At 39.8% G+C, this 21,261-nt stretch overlaps 1 protein-coding gene across 1 annotated transcript in view; it reads right to left on the bottom strand.

Annotated features, from left to right (window-relative positions):
- Window positions 1–21,261, bottom strand: part of LOC107222789 (choline O-acetyltransferase) — a 66,699-nt gene that overhangs the window by 11,818 nt on the left and 33,620 nt on the right. The window contains exon 4 of the mRNA XM_046734890.1: window positions 1,056–1,228. Within this exon, the coding sequence (XP_046590846.1) occupies window positions 1,056–1,228 (173 nt within the window). The remainder of the gene's footprint in view (window positions 1–1,055; window positions 1,229–21,261) is intronic.

Raw genomic sequence — 21,261 nt, 5'->3', positions numbered from 1 at the left:
GTTGCCCCTCTGGCGAAAGCTCGTCTCGTGTTTCTCCGCGCTGTGCGCGTCAGTAATCGAAATCTTCGCGAGACGAGGGTGACGAGTTTCCGAATCCCACCCCATCGTTTTTCTTACCCTACATACCAGCCACCGCCAAAAGATTCGGAGGTCTGATCGTGAGCTTGCAGCGAATGCTAACTGATTTTATCTCTTCGACAAGTTTTTATGAACGACTCGCGATTTGGACCAGAAGTTCAAACCTTCAAACCTTGTCAAACAACCCTAGATTCTATCCCACGTTTGTTCAAAAATTGAAAATTTTTCAATTCTTCGCCTCACGTTGTACCGCTTTGGATCGATCAAAGTATTATCTGTTTCCGTACAAAGCAATTAAGCAGACTTGTCGCGACTGTTGAGATTTGCTGTTGCAGTACTTCTCTGCGCATCAGCGAGAACATTGTGTAATCTATCCTTCTGGCCCCGTAACTTCCCCGTAAGAGGAATTTCTCCAACGAAGGATGAGAGGACTGCTGATAGGTACGGTACTTGTACCTATCCATGGGATAAAATATACCAGCATCATGCACGCAGACTGGAAATGCGGCGAGCATAGGTTGAAAGCGATTTACTGCAGACTACAGAGTGTACGGTAAAATTTTACATAATTCTGTACTCGAGACACACGATCAGAGATGTTCCTTTCTCTTACGGCGCAGTTGACGTCGGAAATTCCTTAACCAAATAACATCGGGTCAACGTAAAAGATTCCCCTTTACCAAATTTATAACCAAGTTCAAATCATTCCAGTCTCTACGGTAATATGTGAGATATCTCGATGTCGCGATTATAAAACCGCATAACCGATAATCCGAATCTCATTTTCAAGTGACGAAGAAACACGAATCACAATTAAATTTAATCAAACTTTATCTCTCGGAGTATACGTATGCAGATATAAATTTCAGAACTAAATGTCGACAATACTTGCGTGAATTCTGCATCGTTAGGCTAATAGAACGCTGAATACATTTTTTCTTCGAGAGAACTCGTTCCTTTAAAATTCGTAAACTCACCTGTCCGCTAGTTCTTGATAGTCGAATAGTCCGTTTAAAAATTTGGCTAAAAAGCAGGCGGCTTCTAGTTGATTTGTGAATTTCTTCGGTTGAAGAACCAGTCCAGGATTGCTGTTGATGGGCAGTGGCAGAGGAACGGAGAGGTACATGTCTTTGAGCCAGAGGTCTGTTGCCTGCAATAAAGAAAAAAAAGAAAACGGTGCAATTTTACGACTCTTTGATTGATGAATTCGCATCCAGGTGACAGGCGTTGTTACACGACTGGTAAGTGACGAAATCGTTTACCGAATACTCGTCATCGGCACGTTCGTCAAACGATGCTGCGGTCTATCGGTACACATGAAAATATCCAAGGTGTATGATTTCTCCGATTTGTGATTTTACGCATTGCGTGCGCGTAATGTGACGCGAGTAATTCTCACTTTCACGTGTATCTTTCACTCGAGCGTGTCTCTCGTATCGTGCCCCGTACAGCGAAGAGTAAGTACGAAGCTTACGATTAGGGAAGGAGCTTCAGCTTCGATTCTTTGTGAAAATTGACTCCACGACAATGGAATTCCACTGAATATTGCTTATTCTCTCTTAATGCCTCGCGATTTATATTTTCTCTATTATTCGCTAATCTGCTTATAACATTGTAGAAAGTTTTAATGACATATAAATATAAGCAGGCAAATAATGGAATATTCATGTTTATTTGGGTTCATTGGACGTCAGCGTCCGGTATTCTGGTTCCAATTGTTAGTCTTCAAAAGCATGAGATCTATCGTATATATACACATGACCAAACGTTATTTAAACAATGTGACAGAAATAATTTCATCGATAATAATATTCTCGCTCGATGAGATTACAATTACTTTCTTCCAGATGAGTTATAAACACTAATAATTGACATCAAATGAAAATCGAGTCGTAGAATCTTGCACATAATTCAATTTTGTTGACCTCCGTTGTATTTATACATATATATACATATACATACGAAAGGCGAAATTTTATACATTTATGCGACGATTTTCTTCGTTAGGGTGAAAAATCAAGTTTTCAGAAAATAACGATGGCTCGAATTTTTCGAAAATTCTCTCACATCGGCCAAATCAAATATTCTAGAATTGTATCTATTTCCAGCACGAAGTGTACAAGCATCGCCGAATACCGGAGGGTACTCTTGGCAATCGATAGTTATTACGTCCCAGCATTTGGGTCACCGTAAAGTTCTATACATATGTCGAATGACGTTATAACTCTCGCTGAAGTTAAAATATCTCTGCGAATTTGCGTGAGTTAAGACAATATAATATTAATATATGCAAAGAATTAATACAGATAATTATAAGATTATGCAATTATTAATGTTCGACGAAAAGCTGAATCGCAAGGAAACAGCCATGGTTATTTTCACACTTCCTCATAACGTTTGCAAAGGGACAAATTCTAATTTCTTGAATTTGTCTGTAATCAGAGTTAGGAAATTCAAAAAAAAAAAAAGAAATACGCTTCTGCCCCTGAGAACACACGACTAGAGTGTGAAGCTCTTTAACATGATTATTTATCGCCATTGCGTTTCGGTAAGCAGTTATGTTACGGGTTGTTATAAACCGATTACGCTTTCTCTAAGTTCAATTCGCAGACTTCGCAGGATCGGACAATTCTTATACGACCAAATCTTTGACGAAGCCACGCATCTTCCTTTGATACTTGAAGTATCAATTCTACAAGAGCGATAAATTCTTGTCCCTAATTTTTGCGCCGTAGGAACGGAGACGTGCGATTTACATCTGCGAACTGTGAATACATCTTCGCGTACCTCGATGTTTAATACATAGAGATACGCGCGGTAATACGTCTGAGGAAATTTGTCCATAGTCGTTAAAATCCTCGCACTCTCTTTCTCTACCTTTCTCTCTCTCTAAAGAAGGTGAGTAAAATTTGAAAACGAGCTTGAATTAAAGGGGGGCTTGAGACAGGGTAGGCAATCGTAAGTTATTCCGGGGCCGCCTTTGATCCCCTAAGACTTACCAGCCGTACCGTAATTGAGTTATTTCAGGGTCTCTGTTTGACATCTGGTTCAAGGGAAGCGGCGACGTTTTCTCAGATTAAAATAATTAAGAATATTTCTCAGTTAAAGCAACGGGGATTAAGGATTCGAGTGAGGGGGTCTCGAACATCCGCGAATGCGGTACGAATCTGAGGATAAAAATCTTCAGACTCCGAGCCGCAGCAGAATTCTCTACACCTGTTCAGTGGATTCCGCATTCAATGCACAGTGCGCTTTGCGAGTGTGTAGGTTACTCGGGAATCTGTAAAGGATCCGGGCATCACGTTGGCTACATTAATAACACTTTGATTATAGGGTCATTAAGGTTCTCATGCAGGGTATAAGGGGGTCGCTGGATGTAAAATTGCAGGCATTTCTTCACTTCATTGCACAGACGCACGTTCTCGTCCCTCTTACTTAAGAATTGTACATGCTGAAATTTAACGTATTATGCAGCATTTGCACCGCTCGTGATAAACGGATGTATCCGTTGACGCTGCTTACTGTTATCTAAGAAATCGCGAATAAAATTCATTCCATCTCGTTATTGGAATTTATATAAATTTTATTTTGCGTGCGTTTATTCATCCGTATCGCTGTGTTGACAATTTTATAATGTCTCATACATGCATTACGGTTGTAATTTTGTGTCTACTGCTGCAGCTAACACCGAGGTATTCAAAGGTCGAAGAGTTACGCATTTTCTGAGCGACGTGATTCGAACCGCTTCACGATGTCTTTTTAAGAAGTACTTTGACATTTGTGTAAGGTTCCATCAATGAACGGGAATCGGGATGGAATTTTTGACGGGATTTTCGAGGACCTTAGTGAAAAATCCTACGTAAAGCTGGAATCATTTGTTCGCACGTATCATATTGTCCCTGAGTAATCACATTATTTTTTATGCAATCAGGCAATGATCGTGCTTATGCCGATACACGTTTCGTTACGTGTAACGAAAGAAGTTTAATTACGACACGTACTACAGGTAATTTTCACATCCATAACACTTGGGGTATTAAGTAATTGCGAAATCGTTCCGTAATCGGCTAATTCAATTTTACGGTGTCTCAGATGTCTCATGAGTTTTGGATTTTTTCATTTCTCTCACTTAATACGGAGTTGCCGCAACATGTTTTTTCGCAAACTCAAAAAATGTGAGAACAAGAGAAAAATTGAGCGAGCGGAATCTTTCACATAAGGTGGAACGCACATCTTTTCACACAATCGAAAGAAAAATCGTAAATTATATTTTTCTGAAACACCCCAATTGAATTTTCGAGTTAATCAGAGCGCAGCTTGTACTATATTCCTCGTTCAATCTTCCTCATCGCGATTTGCTAAATGACAACCTTTTGTTCACGTCAATCTAGAAAATTAGAACGCGATTAAATTATAATGTTAAAAAATCTTCGGCAGCATATTTTCCGAGACATTCTTGATTACGATTTGTTCATGCATCAATATAAAATGAAATCAGTGACTATTACACTTTTCGGGATAACGAATTAAATACGTAGTTACGAAAATCGAAATAGTTTTACATCGTGCAGGATGATTCACAACGCAATTCGCGGTATGCGAGAGATGAGATTAATGTTACGGTAAAGTGGGAGAAACGGGAATCCTTGTCGAGGAGCAGAGTCGATCCTTGGGAAAGGAACATGAAACTGAATCCGGAGGCAAGTCGTGGGTGGTTTGACGTGAACGCGTTGCAAATCGGGTCTCAACATTCGTGTACATAACAGCTATGATAGTCACGTTGATTGTCCTTAACTAATTCGATTTTTCTTACCGTAACCAAAAAATACACTTCCCGGTACAAAATGAAAATTAGTTTTGTAGCTCTAACCAGAAAGTCTGGTATGTGTTCGTATTCTTTTTAGTTACGGTCACTCGTGGAATATTTTCATGTAACTTATAAGAAATTGACGGTCAGGCATTATTTAACCGGATAAATGTGGTGAACTGTACAAACAGAGTCAACGTTGCAATAACCAGAAATTGTAGAACACATTGAAAACTATTATTAGATTAAATAGTTACTAGTGTCACATTTTCCTGTAATATCAAATTGTAATGATACTAATTTTACTAGATTTTTATGAAAGCTTTAAGAAATTGCATTTTTCTCAGTGTGTGTCTGTGTTTTTTTTTTATAGCTTATTGCCTATCGATGCGAGTGCTTCCAGTCAACCTCGAGTAAAAAAGAAAAAGTTTGTATCATGTAAAGCGATCGCTGATCACCCAACTGTCGGGAAGTTTCATTCGAAGCCTGGCACGGAGTAATTTTCGTTTTAACTGCCGCAAGCGCGTCGTAACGACTCTGGTCATGAATGGTTTCTCTGCAAACTCGCATAAAAATAGTACATGGCCTAGGTGCCAAGGAAAGTGTATACACACAGTTGCTCGGCGCTTGCTTTAAATTTTTAGCGAACAGTTGCAAGAAGCACATGGATTTCAATTCACGTTTCTATGGAATTTATAATTAATATCATTAGACGGAAGGTTGGATTGTAAAGTCTTGTTGTTCGATAAAAGTAGCGAGTTCGTATATACTAAAAAATTGTCGAATTCATCTGCAAATATATGGAAAAAGAAACGGTTTGTCAATTCAGATAAATGCGGTTTCTCGTGATTAAACAGACATTGAATATCGTTCTACCATTTTTTTCTCGAGTCAAATGACATTTCTTCGAATTAGAAAAAAACATTTCCTTCGCCATGTTTGATAACCGTATTTGATAAATTCAAGAAATCCTTTCTGTGCGAGTATAATAGAGTAAATCATAAAATGGCAGAAATTTTTATAACCAAAAATTCTATAGAGATGAAAAAATTTTTTCTTAAAGTCAAGAATATTTGAATGAAGACTGATAATATCCGACCTAACCTGGTACCGAAATTAACCCAACTTCTATCTATAAGAATTTGGTAGCGTTCGCATAAGTTTGTGATCTCGTTCTGTCTTGGCTTACAAATATCGTTAATGCTCCAAAATTATCAATCTGGTTGTAGCAAAATATATCCTAAAACCTGATCAGACTTTATAGCTATTGACAGAAAAAAAGACTCAAAATTGGTTCTGTAGCTTTGGAGTTATATACCGAATATACGTTAGAACGACTTTGAGTTTGCTACATACATATATTACACATGTAAAGATGGAGAAGAAGGAAAGACACAACTCTCCTCAATAGTCATATATTTTTTAACGCCAGACGGCGTCATGTGATATTTTGGCTTCCTGTAGCTAAGTGCGATTGGCTGCAAAGTTTATCGGTTATACGGTTAAACGTCTCCCGGGATTCGCGAGGCGTCGCTTCGTTGGAATCGCGTTTCCGAAAGACCACAGAAGCCCGTGTACCGTATCGACCCTCGTCGATCGGGTTGAGGTAATCGGATCGTTTCTAGAATTCGGATTTCAAACGTGACAGTTAATGTCGGGACTCGCGAGTGCGACTGGCTGCACGTTTCGACGATTTGTTATCATTCTCTGCGACAGGATGACGCTAACGAAGGTAAATTTAAACACTGCCACGGCTTCTCTTTTCGCGCGCCAAAATCCTCTGCCGTATTGAAATTGATAGGTTGAGCCGAGGTAAAAAATTTTTACACACTCCTGCGCCATAATAATGTGAGACCCGTGTTTCGGTGTTTCACGAAACAGGCATTAATTATGAAGAAAAAAAAGTTGGGAACGTGTTTTCGATTTCATCTAAGGAACGTTCTATCTTCCTGAAAATCTTGTCAAAACATGCGGCTGGTCTTTTAGGCACGTAACTTATACATGAGAACATTTTTCAGTAGACATCGGAACCACGTTTTATATGTTTTCTTTCTCGCGAAGAAACACCCGTTCGGTGAAACACCGAAATACGGCTCTCTTTATATTGACCCAAGAGCGCGTTAAGAAATTCTGGTTGAAATCAGCCCGTCTTATTGCTTGACCTCTCCTTTTAAGTTACTACTTCTTGATGTGTTTTCAATTACTCTTATTGATTCATCTTCTTGTTAGACTGAAATTACTGCAGGATCGAAGATTCAGGGCCGGCTTTTCGAACGTCACCTTTAAGGTTCTTCCCGTTGGTCGCAGTTCTGCCGTGCAGCCAGTAACGCGTCGTGAAATATTTAGCAGTCTGGTTTCATGCCCTTCCCCGTGCTCAGGAAAAGGTCAAATTGTTCCTACGGAGGCTTTATTTAGACTGCTGGGGGTGCGTGGAATGCCGGTTTAAGGCCTTCGGCATAACACTATTGGCGCGATTTTATCTCGATTCTCGAATTCCTAACATTATAAGTAGTCAACCCAACGGGGTCAACCTGAATTATACTATAAATCGTTCCGAGGTTACATTTTGAGTGGGTCACGACTTCAAACTCAGGTAGCTAGTAATCATTTTACAAGAAACAACAATCAACAAACAATGTTCTTCTACATACTTCTACCAAGATTCAGAAACAATTTATACTTATGCACTTGTGAAGGAAATCCAAACAGGTAAAATTTCGACTAGTTATCAATTTTTAATCTGATGAAATTGAGCTATTTGCTCAGAAACTATCATTCGTTTATTTCTATTCAATTTTCAACAAGTGCTGATAATTATAATCAGTATATTAAAACGCACTTTGGAGAGTCTGACCGTGAATTCACATTTTACAATATTCTTGAATTAGTTTCACAATTCAAAGCTTTTCCGAAAACAAAATAACTTATTCAATATTTACCCTATTTTTCCAAGTTAATTCGTAAGTATAAAAGTTTTTTGCCGTATGCGACTTGAATACGAAGAAAAATAGGAAAATAAAATTTGTGAAATAAAAACGGGCACCTAAAAGCCTTGCACGTGTGGTTTATTTCAATCGTAAGCAAACCTGATAACCACTTCGCCGCAAGGTCACGGAGAGTAAATTTAATTCATCAGTTTTTATTTGGAGCAATAAGCGTTCCAGTGTAATTACTCGTGCAATCAACTTGCGGTCGTAAAAAAGAAGATAAGAACAAGAGAGATAAAGAAAAGTGTCACCGCAAAGTGACAAAGCTTGAAGGAAAAAGAAAATGGTGACATAATTTTGGGGCGTTTCTTCGATCCTACAAGACTCGGGATCTTTCGTGAAGCCCAGGGGGCAGCAAGTATCGGAGGAGACATCAAAGTGTGGGTGAAAACGTAGAAACAACAGAAACCAAAGGTTTGCAACACCAAATTTTAAAAATGGAAAAATCTATTTCATAGAATCTCAAAATTTAGAAACTAGAATTCCGACGATTCTATATTCTGGCTGTATGTACACGTACTCCGAATTTTCTACATTCCGACCTTGTTTACTTTGAAAATTTTTTATCGCAACACTTCCATTTTCTAATCCTTTTACGTTTCCCCCGCCCTCCCCCCACCCGGAGACATCAACCGCAGCCAAGTTAAAGCGAGTTGGCATCGAGACGGTTGTAGAACGGTGTCGAGTTACGGAGATTTCAACAGAGAAGCTACAACACAATGCCGGATCACGCCAGCGGAGATCTTGCAGCTTGCTCTACAGTTTTGGCGCAAACTCCGGCGTATCGACCACGCGGCCTCCGCTGCGGATCCCCGCGCCCCAAGGGCTTAACCGTTTCGCGTGTCGAATGCAGTATTCGACGCTGCTCCGATAGATCGAACCTCCGATTACCTGCGGCGAACGCACCTCCGTTACAACCGAATTTCCATTTCCCCCTGCGGCCTTCGTCAGGGGTTCTTCGGTTTGGAATTACTCAAACTTTCACTCATTAGCCGGGCTCTCGCTGCACTACCAATAATTTTCTCCTGTTCGGCCAGATCGTTTTCAAAGTATCAAGACCAGGTGCCGCGGTGTTTCGATGAACCCTTGAACCGCTTGAACTCTTTTTTCACGTCTCTCAATGTAGTCAAATAAGCTGACTGTCAGTAATAATCAGGCGAACGAAAATTTTTTCAACTCAGCACTTCGGCTCTGTGATTAGATCTTTAATCGAATTCTCAAAACAGAGACTCTTCAAACACGCCCCTTGGTTATTTCAATTGCGTAATGTATATTTCATGTTAAGTTATACATTTTGACAAAAATTAGTAATTCGTAAATAAAGTTCACGTACGTTCGGTACGAACTGTCGTTGCTCGTTGAAAAAAATTGTCTCTAACAATTTTCAATTTTCCGTAAGTATTGATCGCGTACGAATTACCAAACTAAACGATTCATGGTTTGATTTTGTAAGTCCTGCATAGAATTCGAAAACGTAAACAAATAGCTTTAAAACCAATCGCAAACTTAACCTGTGAATATAAATTGACTGAAAATTGTGAAATGTTAACGAAATAGGAAATAAAAATTTCATCGAGTGATGCCTAGAAGTATTAATTTAAGAAGCTCGTTTCGAAGGTTACTTCAAAAATGTGGTATCATGTATACTCCGAGAAGAATATAATTTCGTCAAAGCGATAAAATTGCTTTCCATGTATGATAAAATAGCACCATCAACCTCATATTACTCAAATTAGCTAACGGCGGATTTTAGTGTCTTATTAACTGCAATGCTGATGAAATCGGCGATAAATCCATCAGCGAGTTTCACGGCTTGTTAAGTTCTACTTGTCGTCTTTGGTACTTTGAAATGAAAATCAATATACGAATCTTAAATATCGATTGAATAAAACCGTGCAATTTTTCCTCAGAGTTTTTGTAGAAGTCGAATGGTAATTACTTATATCTCTGAATTTTTCTTCACCAGATAACCTAATTCGCCTGTATTGGGTTGGTGCGAAGCTTATAATCTGAGAAAGAAGTGACTCGGATGCGCTCTAGGTTGAACAAAGTTGTCCTGGACGCGGACGGCTTAATTAACGTATTCGCTGGATAAATGGACGGAAACTGTCGGGCCTCCAACCACATCGTCGTGGGATGAAAATTAAAGGAGTAGCTCATCACACGAAATTGGGGCTGTATTTGCCAGCGGAATTGAGTTTACGAGTTCCGTGAATTTTTTTCGCAAATTAACGAAAATCGAAACGTCGAGTTTACACACCGTTGCTAACAGCGTATGTTAAACTTCGATCAGATTTACGTCGTAGACACACGTGATCGCGCATATAGCACACATTAATGCAACGCTGGTATCTACGAAGCGCTTCTGGCGGTGCAGAATTGGATGTGCGGTTAGTTAGATCCGATGATGTGACCTGCGCACGAAATGAGGCATTTCCTCACTGATTTTACGCATCACTGACTTCTGAGATTTCAGCTCGCTCTTGGTAAGGTATCGGGGGATGGAAAATAATGACTAGCCCCGTTTCCGTTGCCTCGGTGCAGTCGCTCACCGACGGGTAACAAGTCGTAACTGACAATGAAACTTGAGCCGAATGAACGATCCCTGTTAATTGTTTGCAAGTGGTGCACTGTAATCTTCGAGAGACGAACATTCTCAAGTCGGTAAGTCTCTCAATTATGCAGTTTAATTTTTTTTTTGTTTTTTTTTTTTGTACCCTAAATTGTGCAAGTAGCTGGACATCCCAATTAAATAACCGTCATTTTCTCGAAAACGGGACTATTGGCACGATTACTTGACGTATTTCTTGTCATGAGATGTGTCGTAAACAGTAATAAATCACGTTGCTCAAAGTGAGCACTCACGTATATCATCCAGGGTTAAAGTTAGATCAGAGGATGTAACTGCTTTTGAACAATATCGGAAACTGTGACAAAATACATGTTAAAAATTATGATGCAGCACAAGTTTTCTGGTCAATCTATCTGATTATTTGTAGATGTTTGAGTATTACGAACGACAGTTCTTCTTTATAGAGAGAGAGTTAAACAGACTAGCAGATCGTACCAGGATATATAAGACAATTCTGAGCGATTGCACAAGACAGTATCGTGTGTGTTCTGCAGTTCTTTGGATGGACGTTCCCATTATCGTTGTTCCTGTTTCTTCTCTTTACCATATTCGCGTAGTTGTCTCGTATGAAATCCTTTGGTTTCAAGCTGCTTGAAGTATGTAGGTATTTACATAATGCACCTCCTTATTCAGAGTCTCTTATTGGACCGGATGTTGCGTAAATTTTGAAGAACTATTGCGGTTATCAATACCGCTATGTTGCGTAATTCAATGTAGGTTGCCAATAACCTTGTAGAAATTATAACATTCAATAGACGTAACAGCTGCGTATAGCTTATGTTTACATAAACTCTAAGTGCCAATGTGTAATGCATGGAGGAATCGACGATGTTGAACCCACTTCGTTATCTTAACTTTAACCAGTTGGCTTTATCTAACAGATTCTTGACGAGTGTTTCATACCGAAATTCAGTCACGAAATGAAACCACGGGAGCTCCGTAGCTTTGAACTCGACACTTGTTAAAGAAGTGGGTGTCGTCAAGTCCGTCTTGAATCCTGAATACCGGAAACTTTGTAATCCGACCTGCATCCCCGCCGATTGCTGAAGGGATGAGCAGAGGCTGAGGAATCGCAATTTACTTATCGTTTCGAACGCGGCCTTATATTTCACACGATGCGTAAATTGAGTATTCTGGATTGTCACAATCGCTCGACAGAATTTTACCGAGAATTACCTTCGTTAAAGTTGCGAATATGACGTTATTAAGCCCGTTCTACAAGGCATCGTGAAATGCGAGAAAGACTTGCAAGTACGATGAGAATCACCTTAATTAACCAACAATAAGATGAATCTCGCTGGTAACGATAAATTGTGAAATTGTCCTTGAAATTTAAATTGCCCTCCAGAGAGTCCCGGGACAGGGAGAGGCTGGAAGTCGGTCTTCTCTCGCCTCGGACTGAAATTGCAAAAAAATAACCGCGCTGAAGATATTTTATGTCCCCTGGAATTTACATTCTTTAATGAAAAATGTGATAATTTCTCATGATATATAGAAAACCCTGTGACAGGTTTTAGCGATAGCGGTTTGAAGAGAATTATTCTACACGTCTGTAATTATTTTTATTTCCATACTCAGCGTGTAAAAATAACAACGATAATCACATCAACAAATCGCGTGTCAAGTGCACCAATTTACTGGAACATGACCCCATTTCTAATCGCTCCAAGTTAATGAGCGCAATGCGTGACACTGTACAACAGTCACGAGCAGAAGACAGGATCACTTGACATGTTCCTTCCACCCGAACCCAGGTAAGCCTGTGTAGCTGTCAAATGACTGGGGAAACCGGGACAAAACGGTCAAAGGTAACTTGAATGAAACAGTCCCGGTGATTTTTGGATAGAAATCAGTAGGAGATCGGGGTAGTCAGTTCGCAATGCCTGTATCGTCGTCAATTCGTACAGAGTTTACGTTCCAACATTGTTGCGTTGAACGAGTCGACAAAAAAGTAATTAAAAAAAAGAACTGGTGAAATACCGAAGATGGCGTGTATGAACCGTGCATCTCTTAAAAAAATCAAATTACTGCGTTGCAATAAAAATTGAAAGATACAACCAATGACGTGTTTCATAACGTAAGTATAAAGTACGAATGTACCCTCACCCCGAAGTCCGTCAGTAACCGCGTTGGGTTCTAATTCGATCGCCACTTTCAGACGCGTTTTCAAAGAGTACAAGGTACGTCTGGCGAGAGAATTGCCCGAGTGGATGATTATCGAGATGTCGGGAGTAACCGCAACATTGCAATCGGCTGACCCTGTAATACGGTCTCATGGTGATTAACAATCCCTCGACCCTTGGACGGGACAACGGCGTGACCCAAATCGACGAGGCATTTTGACGGAGACAGGGTGTACCTGCTGCGTTTGCCCATCTTCTCCTCGCCGCCTCACCTGCCGTACGAGCCAGCCTTGGAATCGTTAGCTCAGAGCCTGCGCACCAGGTGTCTCGACTTGGCTTCGTCCCACTGGCCTCCCGAACTTTGGCTTATTTCTAAAAACTTTTCCACCCTGCCTTTGTAGGTCGCTTTTTACCCACCACTCCGTCCTGCGGCGGGGGATTTTGTTGAACTCTCCGTAGCCTCAAGATTGCGGTTTAACCGGCGGACGGCATGCGACGCCTCTGTCGACAGCCACTATTCGTCGTTTGGAACCTGGGTTTTTGCTCCCTGTAGAAGGAATTATACGCTCGAAGACTGTTCGACGGTGTAACAAGAGGAAAAGCTTCAGGTTTGTCGGAAAAGTAATAGTCAGAACCACGTCTCCGTTGTGCGGAGGAAACGTTGATCGAGACATCTTTTGCGGTATAATTTAGGATTTTCATTGTAAGATACCGGTTGTCAGTCCTCAGCCAAGTAGGGGTAAAAAATTAGAATTGCCGGAGATAGTGGGATAACCGTGGCGCCAATTTTTGACTATTGATTTTTGGTATTTTTAACGAAATAATGAGAATTTCAAGAATAAAAAATATGCTGTTTCGGCCCTCTTAAAGAGATATAAGCGCGTTTATCATTGATTGGGAATGCGCCAAATCCTCTCTTTGATAGGAGCGTAACCAAAACCACCAAACACTACCCTGTAGCCGAAAAAGGTTAGCACAAGTACGTAGGTCGACTACGTATAACAATGTGTTTTTAGTAATAATTATCTCCTAAAATAATGGAAATATCACCTGTTACCATCATTTACCTTTTGTTTGTTTCGACTCGAAAACCCAACATTCTCTATCAAATTTTGGTACCACGGAAATCGTACTCTTGCCAACTGTGCCGAATTGCCGATTAAAAAGAAAACCAGAATATCGAATTTTCATAGACGTAGAATTTAAAAATGTGGTAGGTCCAAATATAGAAAATTGGAAATATCAAAAGTTGAAATACAGAAAGACAGAATATAGAAAGGTCAAAATAAAGAACGGCAAAATCAAGAATCTGTATACGATGCTATCGTATCGAGAGGAATTCTGACGATTCTAGTTTGGTATTCTATGTTCTCACCTTTCTATTCTTTAACTTCTGCATACTTCGACCTTTAACACTTCAAAATTCTATAAATTAAGTTCCCGCATTTTTTAAGATTCGATATTGTGGCTCTTCGATTTTTTTTATCTTTCTGTAATTTTACCCCCACCTTTTTAGTAAGTCGGAACACCAATCAAAAGTTTCAGCCGTGCACAACCATGCATGAACTATATTTTTCTCTCTGTTGATCGTAAATCTAATTATGAAATTAATTATTTCATCTGTCTAGATTGGTGGTCTCGTGTATCGGCGGGCTCCGCCAAAAGGAATATTGTTTTTTTTTTTTACCGCAACAAGTTACGAAAAGGCTTTTAGAATTCGACAATTTATAACATCAAAATCCGTAAATTTCGTATCAGTTTCAGTGAGTTCACCCCGAATGTATCTGACCTTAAATTTTCTCCCACAGACTGCCAGCCATTTGTCCGGTTTCAGTGACGTAACGTGGCTCATCAAATTTCGGTTCACATCAAGTCCTAGTAATAGACAAGATAGCATATGCCCCTGGCTGATCGATTTCTAGACGTGTCTAATAATAGCCATGGTGCAGCTGATATTACAAGCTGCAAGATGGTATCGCTTGTGTTGAAGAAAATCGTCTTGCGTAAGAGGACGGGAGCCTTTTTTCCCCCGATGAAAACAATTTGGCTTATTAGATTTTCCATTCGCCAATCATAGAAACAATTTTAAATCAAATTATCTACCGATCTTTTCGTGATTTTCACATGTTGTCTGCTCCACTATTGTCCATTATACAGTTTTCAAAGCATAGATGTCGGCACTTCAAAACCACAAAGGGGTGGCTACACTAGTTTCCAATTTAAAACGACTTTAACAATCGGCGAAATAAAACCTGTGAAATTAATTTGTACACCGATTAGTTCGAAAAAGCTTCTCATTCTTCTTTAAGCTAAGGTCAGTAGAAAATTAACATTTTATTTAATTGCTTATGGTGAATGGACTAATGGACGGAACAGAGTCATTCAAAACGCCTTTGAAAGTTGTGGATTTTCTCTCTATGACACAAAAAATTTTTTTCGAATCATCTTACAAATTACTCCCGTCCGTTCGTTCAAGTAAAGCTCTGCAGAAAATGAATGGCAAATCGGTAACCACGTTTGTAGATGAACGGACCATCCGAAATACAAAAACCAAGATTTTTTAGAATCGTTAATATATCCTCGAACCTCATGTGGAACGGATTTTTTTTTTTAATTAAAATTTAGCTGCGACTTTTTTCGTCAGGTTGGGTGTGTATTTTTTTTTTTGTACCTTCGGGAACGTTTTTATCAATTTTTCAAAAACGAAAGGTCGAATCGCAAATCCGTTTCACAAAAACTTAGAGGATATATCGACGGTTCTAAAGACCTTGGTTTTTGCCTATTCTTTTCCGCAGTGCTCTGCTTGAACTGACGCAGCGTACAGGATTTAATTTTTAACATAGTTAAGAAAAATAAAAAAATCCTAATTTCAAAGCGGAAATTCTCAGATTTCGAACGCATTTCGTTTCATTCCATTCCTTCCATTAGTCTAACGACAATGAAACAATAGAATGATAATTTTCTACTGCTCTTATCTGGGAAACTCCGTTAAACCCTAGTAATCCAAGGTAGGCACAAGAGCACCTTTTCCACCGGAGTGGCGTATCCGCGGTTGCACCCTGCATCGATCCACTTGACCTGGGCACGAGGTTCGCACTTCTGCCCGCCCTGCGCGGCACTCATCCGTTTCTCTTTTGTGTCTCAATTTGCTTACGTAGATACAGTTTTTATCCGGTTGTTTCGACGTCGATGTCGATTTAATTCGAAGGCTAATTCTGCCATTTTCATCCCTCCGAGGCTAGAGCTTCGGGCGTAAGAGCGGGCAGAAATCAGGTTACCAATTTGCTACGGTGTTGTGTTACTGGTTCGAGCACACCTGGTCTCCCTTTCGCGGTTTCTCTAGCTTCATGCCTTTTGTAGCGGTTGGATCTGACGTAGGAAAATATTTATAGATGTGTAGTATTTCCGTTCATATCCCTGGGACAGATAGCATTTCAATGAAAGCTGATAATTATTCAACGGGACATATGGACATCCGTACACTCTATTTTTAACGCATCGTATATTGGTGTTACGTAATTTTATTCGATTTCGGCCACGTACCTTTGACATATATGTATTTAAACAGAAACGGTGAACACTTTGTTGGGAATGTACTCTCCTGCGGGTAATTGATTGTCCAATTTTAGATGATGCGAAACTGTTGGTTATTTCTTTTGTACCGTTTTATTTTCATTATTCACCAAGCTTATTATTGCTTTACACCCACGTTTGTTCTCATTGATAATTATCATCGTCACAGAAATAGCATAGACGCGACGTAACATTGTGTTTTTTTTACTCATATTCTCGTATTTCATTCGTAAATTAAGTGTAACCTTGAAACTGTGAAGTGTGAGAACATAAACCTTAAGCACAAACGCTCTTCAAGGTACGTATGTAGATATAATGATAAAAAAATTAAAAATACATGTTTCTCACATTCTCACATCAGATCACGCAATTTTTTCCTCTTCGTCGAAACATAGAGAACGCGGTGCAATACCTTCAGAATTTACTCAGAGGCAGAACTAAATGGATTACGTAAGCATAAGAAAAAAGGCAGGCATATGATACAAATAAGCAAGAAAGTGGAATGAGGAAAGGCCCACAATTCCTCCGGTATCTTTCTGCGCTGCCCTTTTCCACCACTTTCAAGCCGAGGGGTTTCTTGCTCGAGGGATCGGGAGGAATATAAGGGGGTGCGGATGAAATTAAAGGTTAATCCTTCGCAGCGCGTAGAAGAAAGCTTTTTCGTCCAAAAGTACAGCCGGGCATTGTTTCGGTGTAAATTTTCCAATTTTCATGAAAGCAGAGCCTGAACCGAGCAACGAGTACCGTAAATATTTGCTCCTTCCAGTGTCGCTAAATCGCCATGGACTGTTATACAGTGGGCGAATTATTATAGTCCCAAGCCGTATTGCCTCTGGCTATTCGCGATCCCGAAATACCGTTTCACACATGTCCAATTGTCCACGCATTTGCCGACTCACGCAGAGATCTCAGGTGTGTAAATACAAGCACGTCTTTCCAGTCTGCAGGGAAATTCAGTTCCCTCCATGCTGAACGGGTTTACTTTGAACCATTGAGTAGCCAATTGCAATTAAAGCATCGGAAGGTAAACTTTGATCAAAGAGAGACTCCTTCCCTCCAATTAAGATAACCGATTAATGACACTTCAGTCCCTCTGCATCGGGGGCGGAATTGATCCGCTGCTGCTGTTGCAGTGTCTTTGCCGAAATTAAACTCTCGGGTAAGTGCACCAGGTATGTTTTGAAATTTGGTAGATGAGCAGGAGCCGAAAAATTGAGATAACGTTAACGCTATTGTATGTTCTATCAGAATACCTGAAACCTGCCTCGAACCCCGAGGAGAGAAGTCGCCTTGCACTCACCACTCGCCCTCCCCCCTTTTCGCGCTTATTTAACCCCCCTGGGTATAATTCGCTAGGTGCCTCGAAGCGAGCAGCGGATGCTATGCAGGCCATTCGGCGTGAGTTTGGGTTGTTTGAACGAAAACCACCGTGAGAGTGAAAATCCTTGTCTTCTGTCATCGTATACTACCAAGTTGGCTTGTAACGGGGTCCAAGAGTCAAGGATGAAACGCATCAGCGACCGTGCATGTAGCGTTTCGTGTGCGTGCCCGGCGTAATCTTAGTAATTTAAATGTTTGTCCCCGAGGGCGAGGTCGGAGGGGTAGAATGGCATATCGCGTAGCATAATCCCCTGTTGAAACAGGCTTAAGCCTTCTGGATTGTCTGCTGGATTGGTCGCTGATACGCAAAACAACCGAAGGGTTGCAAGTAAGCCTATCTATTCGAGTCGTTCGCCTGCAAGCCCCCGGTTATTGTATGCAATATACCTACCCGGTTATACCGTGTCGTGAAATTGTTCCTGGTGGAAACTACCGCAGAGGTGCAGATAATACGAGAAAAAGATGTCAGTGCGTCGTTTCGTTATTTTTTTAACGGCTTTTCTAAAGTCCATTTCTATCTACCGGTTTCCTTTTGCCTGCACAAATGTATACACACTGAATTCTTTACAGTTATTACAGGTTCGGCCGGCAGTGAAATTATGTTTCAGCTACTCTAGCTCCACTTTGTTTGTCATTAAATTACATTTGATTTTTCAACAAGCGCCGAAACTTAACGAGGAGAAGAACACGTTATTACAAGTGTGTCCAACAGTGGCTGTGTTGATTTTTTACTGACACAATGTTTTCCTCGATATTGTAAACCTGAAGTTGTCGAATATTGGTAATTACATGTCATATAAAATCCCTCAACCAATCTCGAAGATATTATCATTTTTATTTATTTTTAATGAACACATTTTTACATTTAAAAATGCACACACACACACAATCCTTTTTTCTTAATACTTTACCTAATCGCGAAATCATTACAGATTGTAATAAACAAAGCTCTGCCTTCTTGACTGAAATTCATGTTGGCTAGTTCTGAGAAAATTTATTCACGAGAAGAAAAAGCCCCGAACCGTAAAAACTCAATAAACAATACGGTGCTGGTTCAAAGAAATTACAACAACGGTATAATCTTTCTATAGAACAACCAAATATTTGAACTTTCTTCGTTTGAATTTCACTTTTTTATTTTCTTTACAGGTAAAAATAATTTTTTTTTAGTACAGTGCAACTCGGTCAACGTCCGTTTCGCTTTTCAACTATTGTTACTACCATTCTCTTTGCGTTGATCAAGCACCCGCTAGATTCTCTAAGTATAAGGTAAACTTGCACCGCCTGATCCTTGAACCAAAAAAGAGAATCCAAGGTATGTTTGATTAGTTAAAAATAACTGTTACTTGTACTTGTAGAACATATTATGAACCTTTGGCAGCACTCGCATAAAAAAGAAAAAAAATTTAGTATAAACTGAAGGAGACAGGATGGAAGAGGTGAGATATGATCTGGGATTAAAGTCATCGGTGCGTGACTTGACGGATTTTCTTCATCCGACATTCTCCATCACATGTCACATTCTACTGTCACTTTGACGCTATGGTATGTCTTCTTGGTTATCTTCGTGTTCATAATATTGTCACAAGATATCTCCGTAACGAAAGTAGGAAGTATAATATACGTATAAAATAAAATAAATATATACATAAAAAATACGCGGGTCTCACGTGAATTATCCAGTGTGACCACTGTGTACAAAAACACAGGCGTCAATGCCAGTCGGTAGTGTACGAATCAAAAGTTACTGGAAAGGTACAAAAGTAGGTTGAACAATCTCCATCGACATTATTTTACTCAATAATAGTGAACGCGAATGAAAGAACCTCCCTATCGACATTCATTTGCAAAGCTTCGGTCAGCGAGCAAAATGGATCTAAAAATGTTAGAATTGGATCGAAAGCTTCAGAGTTTAAGGATTTGGAACGTTCTATTTATGAAACTTTTCTCAAATTGTTTGTATTTTATCTTGTATCATTTGAATTTGCTCAAATTATGTATTACATAGTAGGATGGTGGTTTTATTTTATCATGTTCATTGGTGGAGATTTTTTCTTTTCCTAACTTTTGATTCGGTCGCGAATTCCAACGGTAGACTTCAATTGCTTTTTTACCCGAGACTAGCTTCAGCCAGCAGATTGTTTTGAAAATCTCGTATCAATTATCCGAACTTTACTTGACGATGTAAATCTATTTTTTATTTTCAATTTGTGATCAGTAAACTGTCTCGTGGCTGAGGGATCCACATTTTGCACGCTCCAAGGTTAGCCCCAAATGACCCTCTATTTTTGATCCGCATGAATTCTTCATCGGTGCGTGATTAATTTCTTCTCCGGGTCGTAAAACTTCGTTTACTTCGTTGACAATGTATGCTCCTTGTGTCGCCGAGTTTTTCTAACATGTGCCCTGTAGTATTTGGTGCTTGGATCGTTGCTCGCTAAATGCAAATGCCTAATACTCCATCGATTATTCACGCTCTTTTCGAATCGTAGTCAATGATAAAGCGATCCGTACACCGAAAACAGCCTTAGCTAGTTCCCATTTACCCCAAAATTACTGGGTCAAAATATTCACTGCTATCATAAAGGGTTGCATAATGCGTTTTTTAATAAATTTATATGCGGTACCATTTAAAGTCCAAAGCTTTTTTATAATTTGAGTATACATCGAAATTCGTTACGGAACAGTAAAATACGGTCGCATGCAACTTCGTCCGTGTGAATAGCTGATCGCCGAAATCGTAAGTATAAAGCTGACTAGATTTCTGTTACACGTATTTCATATAGCAAAATATAACGTTCGACATTAAGACACAACCTACGTATAAAAACATACGACTGATAATTATAATTGGTATACTCCATGTATGTATTGGTGTACACAGGCTAAACAAAGCGGAAGACGAAATTTATTATTATTTTCTTTATCGCTTCTCTTCACTCTTTTTTTTTCCCTTGAGTTTCGGAGTTTTCTTTGCCGCCCTTCGGTTCTCTGAAAATTGCTTTGACTGCCTTTCGAAGCCAAGAGGGGTCTGTGCGTCGGGCATTCGCCACGTACGCAATTCGAGCCAGTCTAACGAAATAGCAGCGTTAAAAAGAGCTGCTCCGACAACAAAGCGGAAAGCTCTTGAAGAAAAGCCCGAGCAAAATAGGATAGAATAAAGTTCTTTTCACACGTCGGACAAGGGTATCGATTCACTGCATAGTGACGCTAAGCGTGTAGTTATGGCTTTCCACCTGGAAGAAAGCGGGGGGAATGAAAACAAAGAGAATAGACACGCGTTCTCGGTCAAGGTTTGTAATCGATTAACGCCTTATGAGTTAACCATGGGCAACACGTGTTTAAAAGACGGCTGAATTCTTAGTTTTCGAGCATTTATAGAAGGTGAAATCGTTGATATCAACTACTCTTGCCATCATTTTCTTTGGTCTGGAGTACCGTTTAAAAATTCTTCAGCGCTGGAACTGATGATACGGTGTGAATTAAACCGCAAGTGTGTCAATTTCCACTATCTTAATGTTGCGAATGACATAAATTTAACGCCAAGCAAAGCTTAATACCGAATAACACATTCTGAACAACCTATTTCGAAAATCCATTTTTCTTCTCGTTTTCGTACTAACTCAATCGTTTTTTCATATTCATGGTACGTTCAACGACCGTACGGTGGCGTTTGTAATT

The sequence above is a fragment of the Neodiprion lecontei genome, chromosome 3 (genome assembly GCF_021901455.1).
Source record: "Neodiprion lecontei isolate iyNeoLeco1 chromosome 3, iyNeoLeco1.1, whole genome shotgun sequence".
NCBI lineage: Eukaryota > Metazoa > Arthropoda > Insecta > Hymenoptera > Diprionidae > Neodiprion > Neodiprion lecontei.
This window is presented reverse-complemented; position numbering and strand designations above follow the sequence as displayed.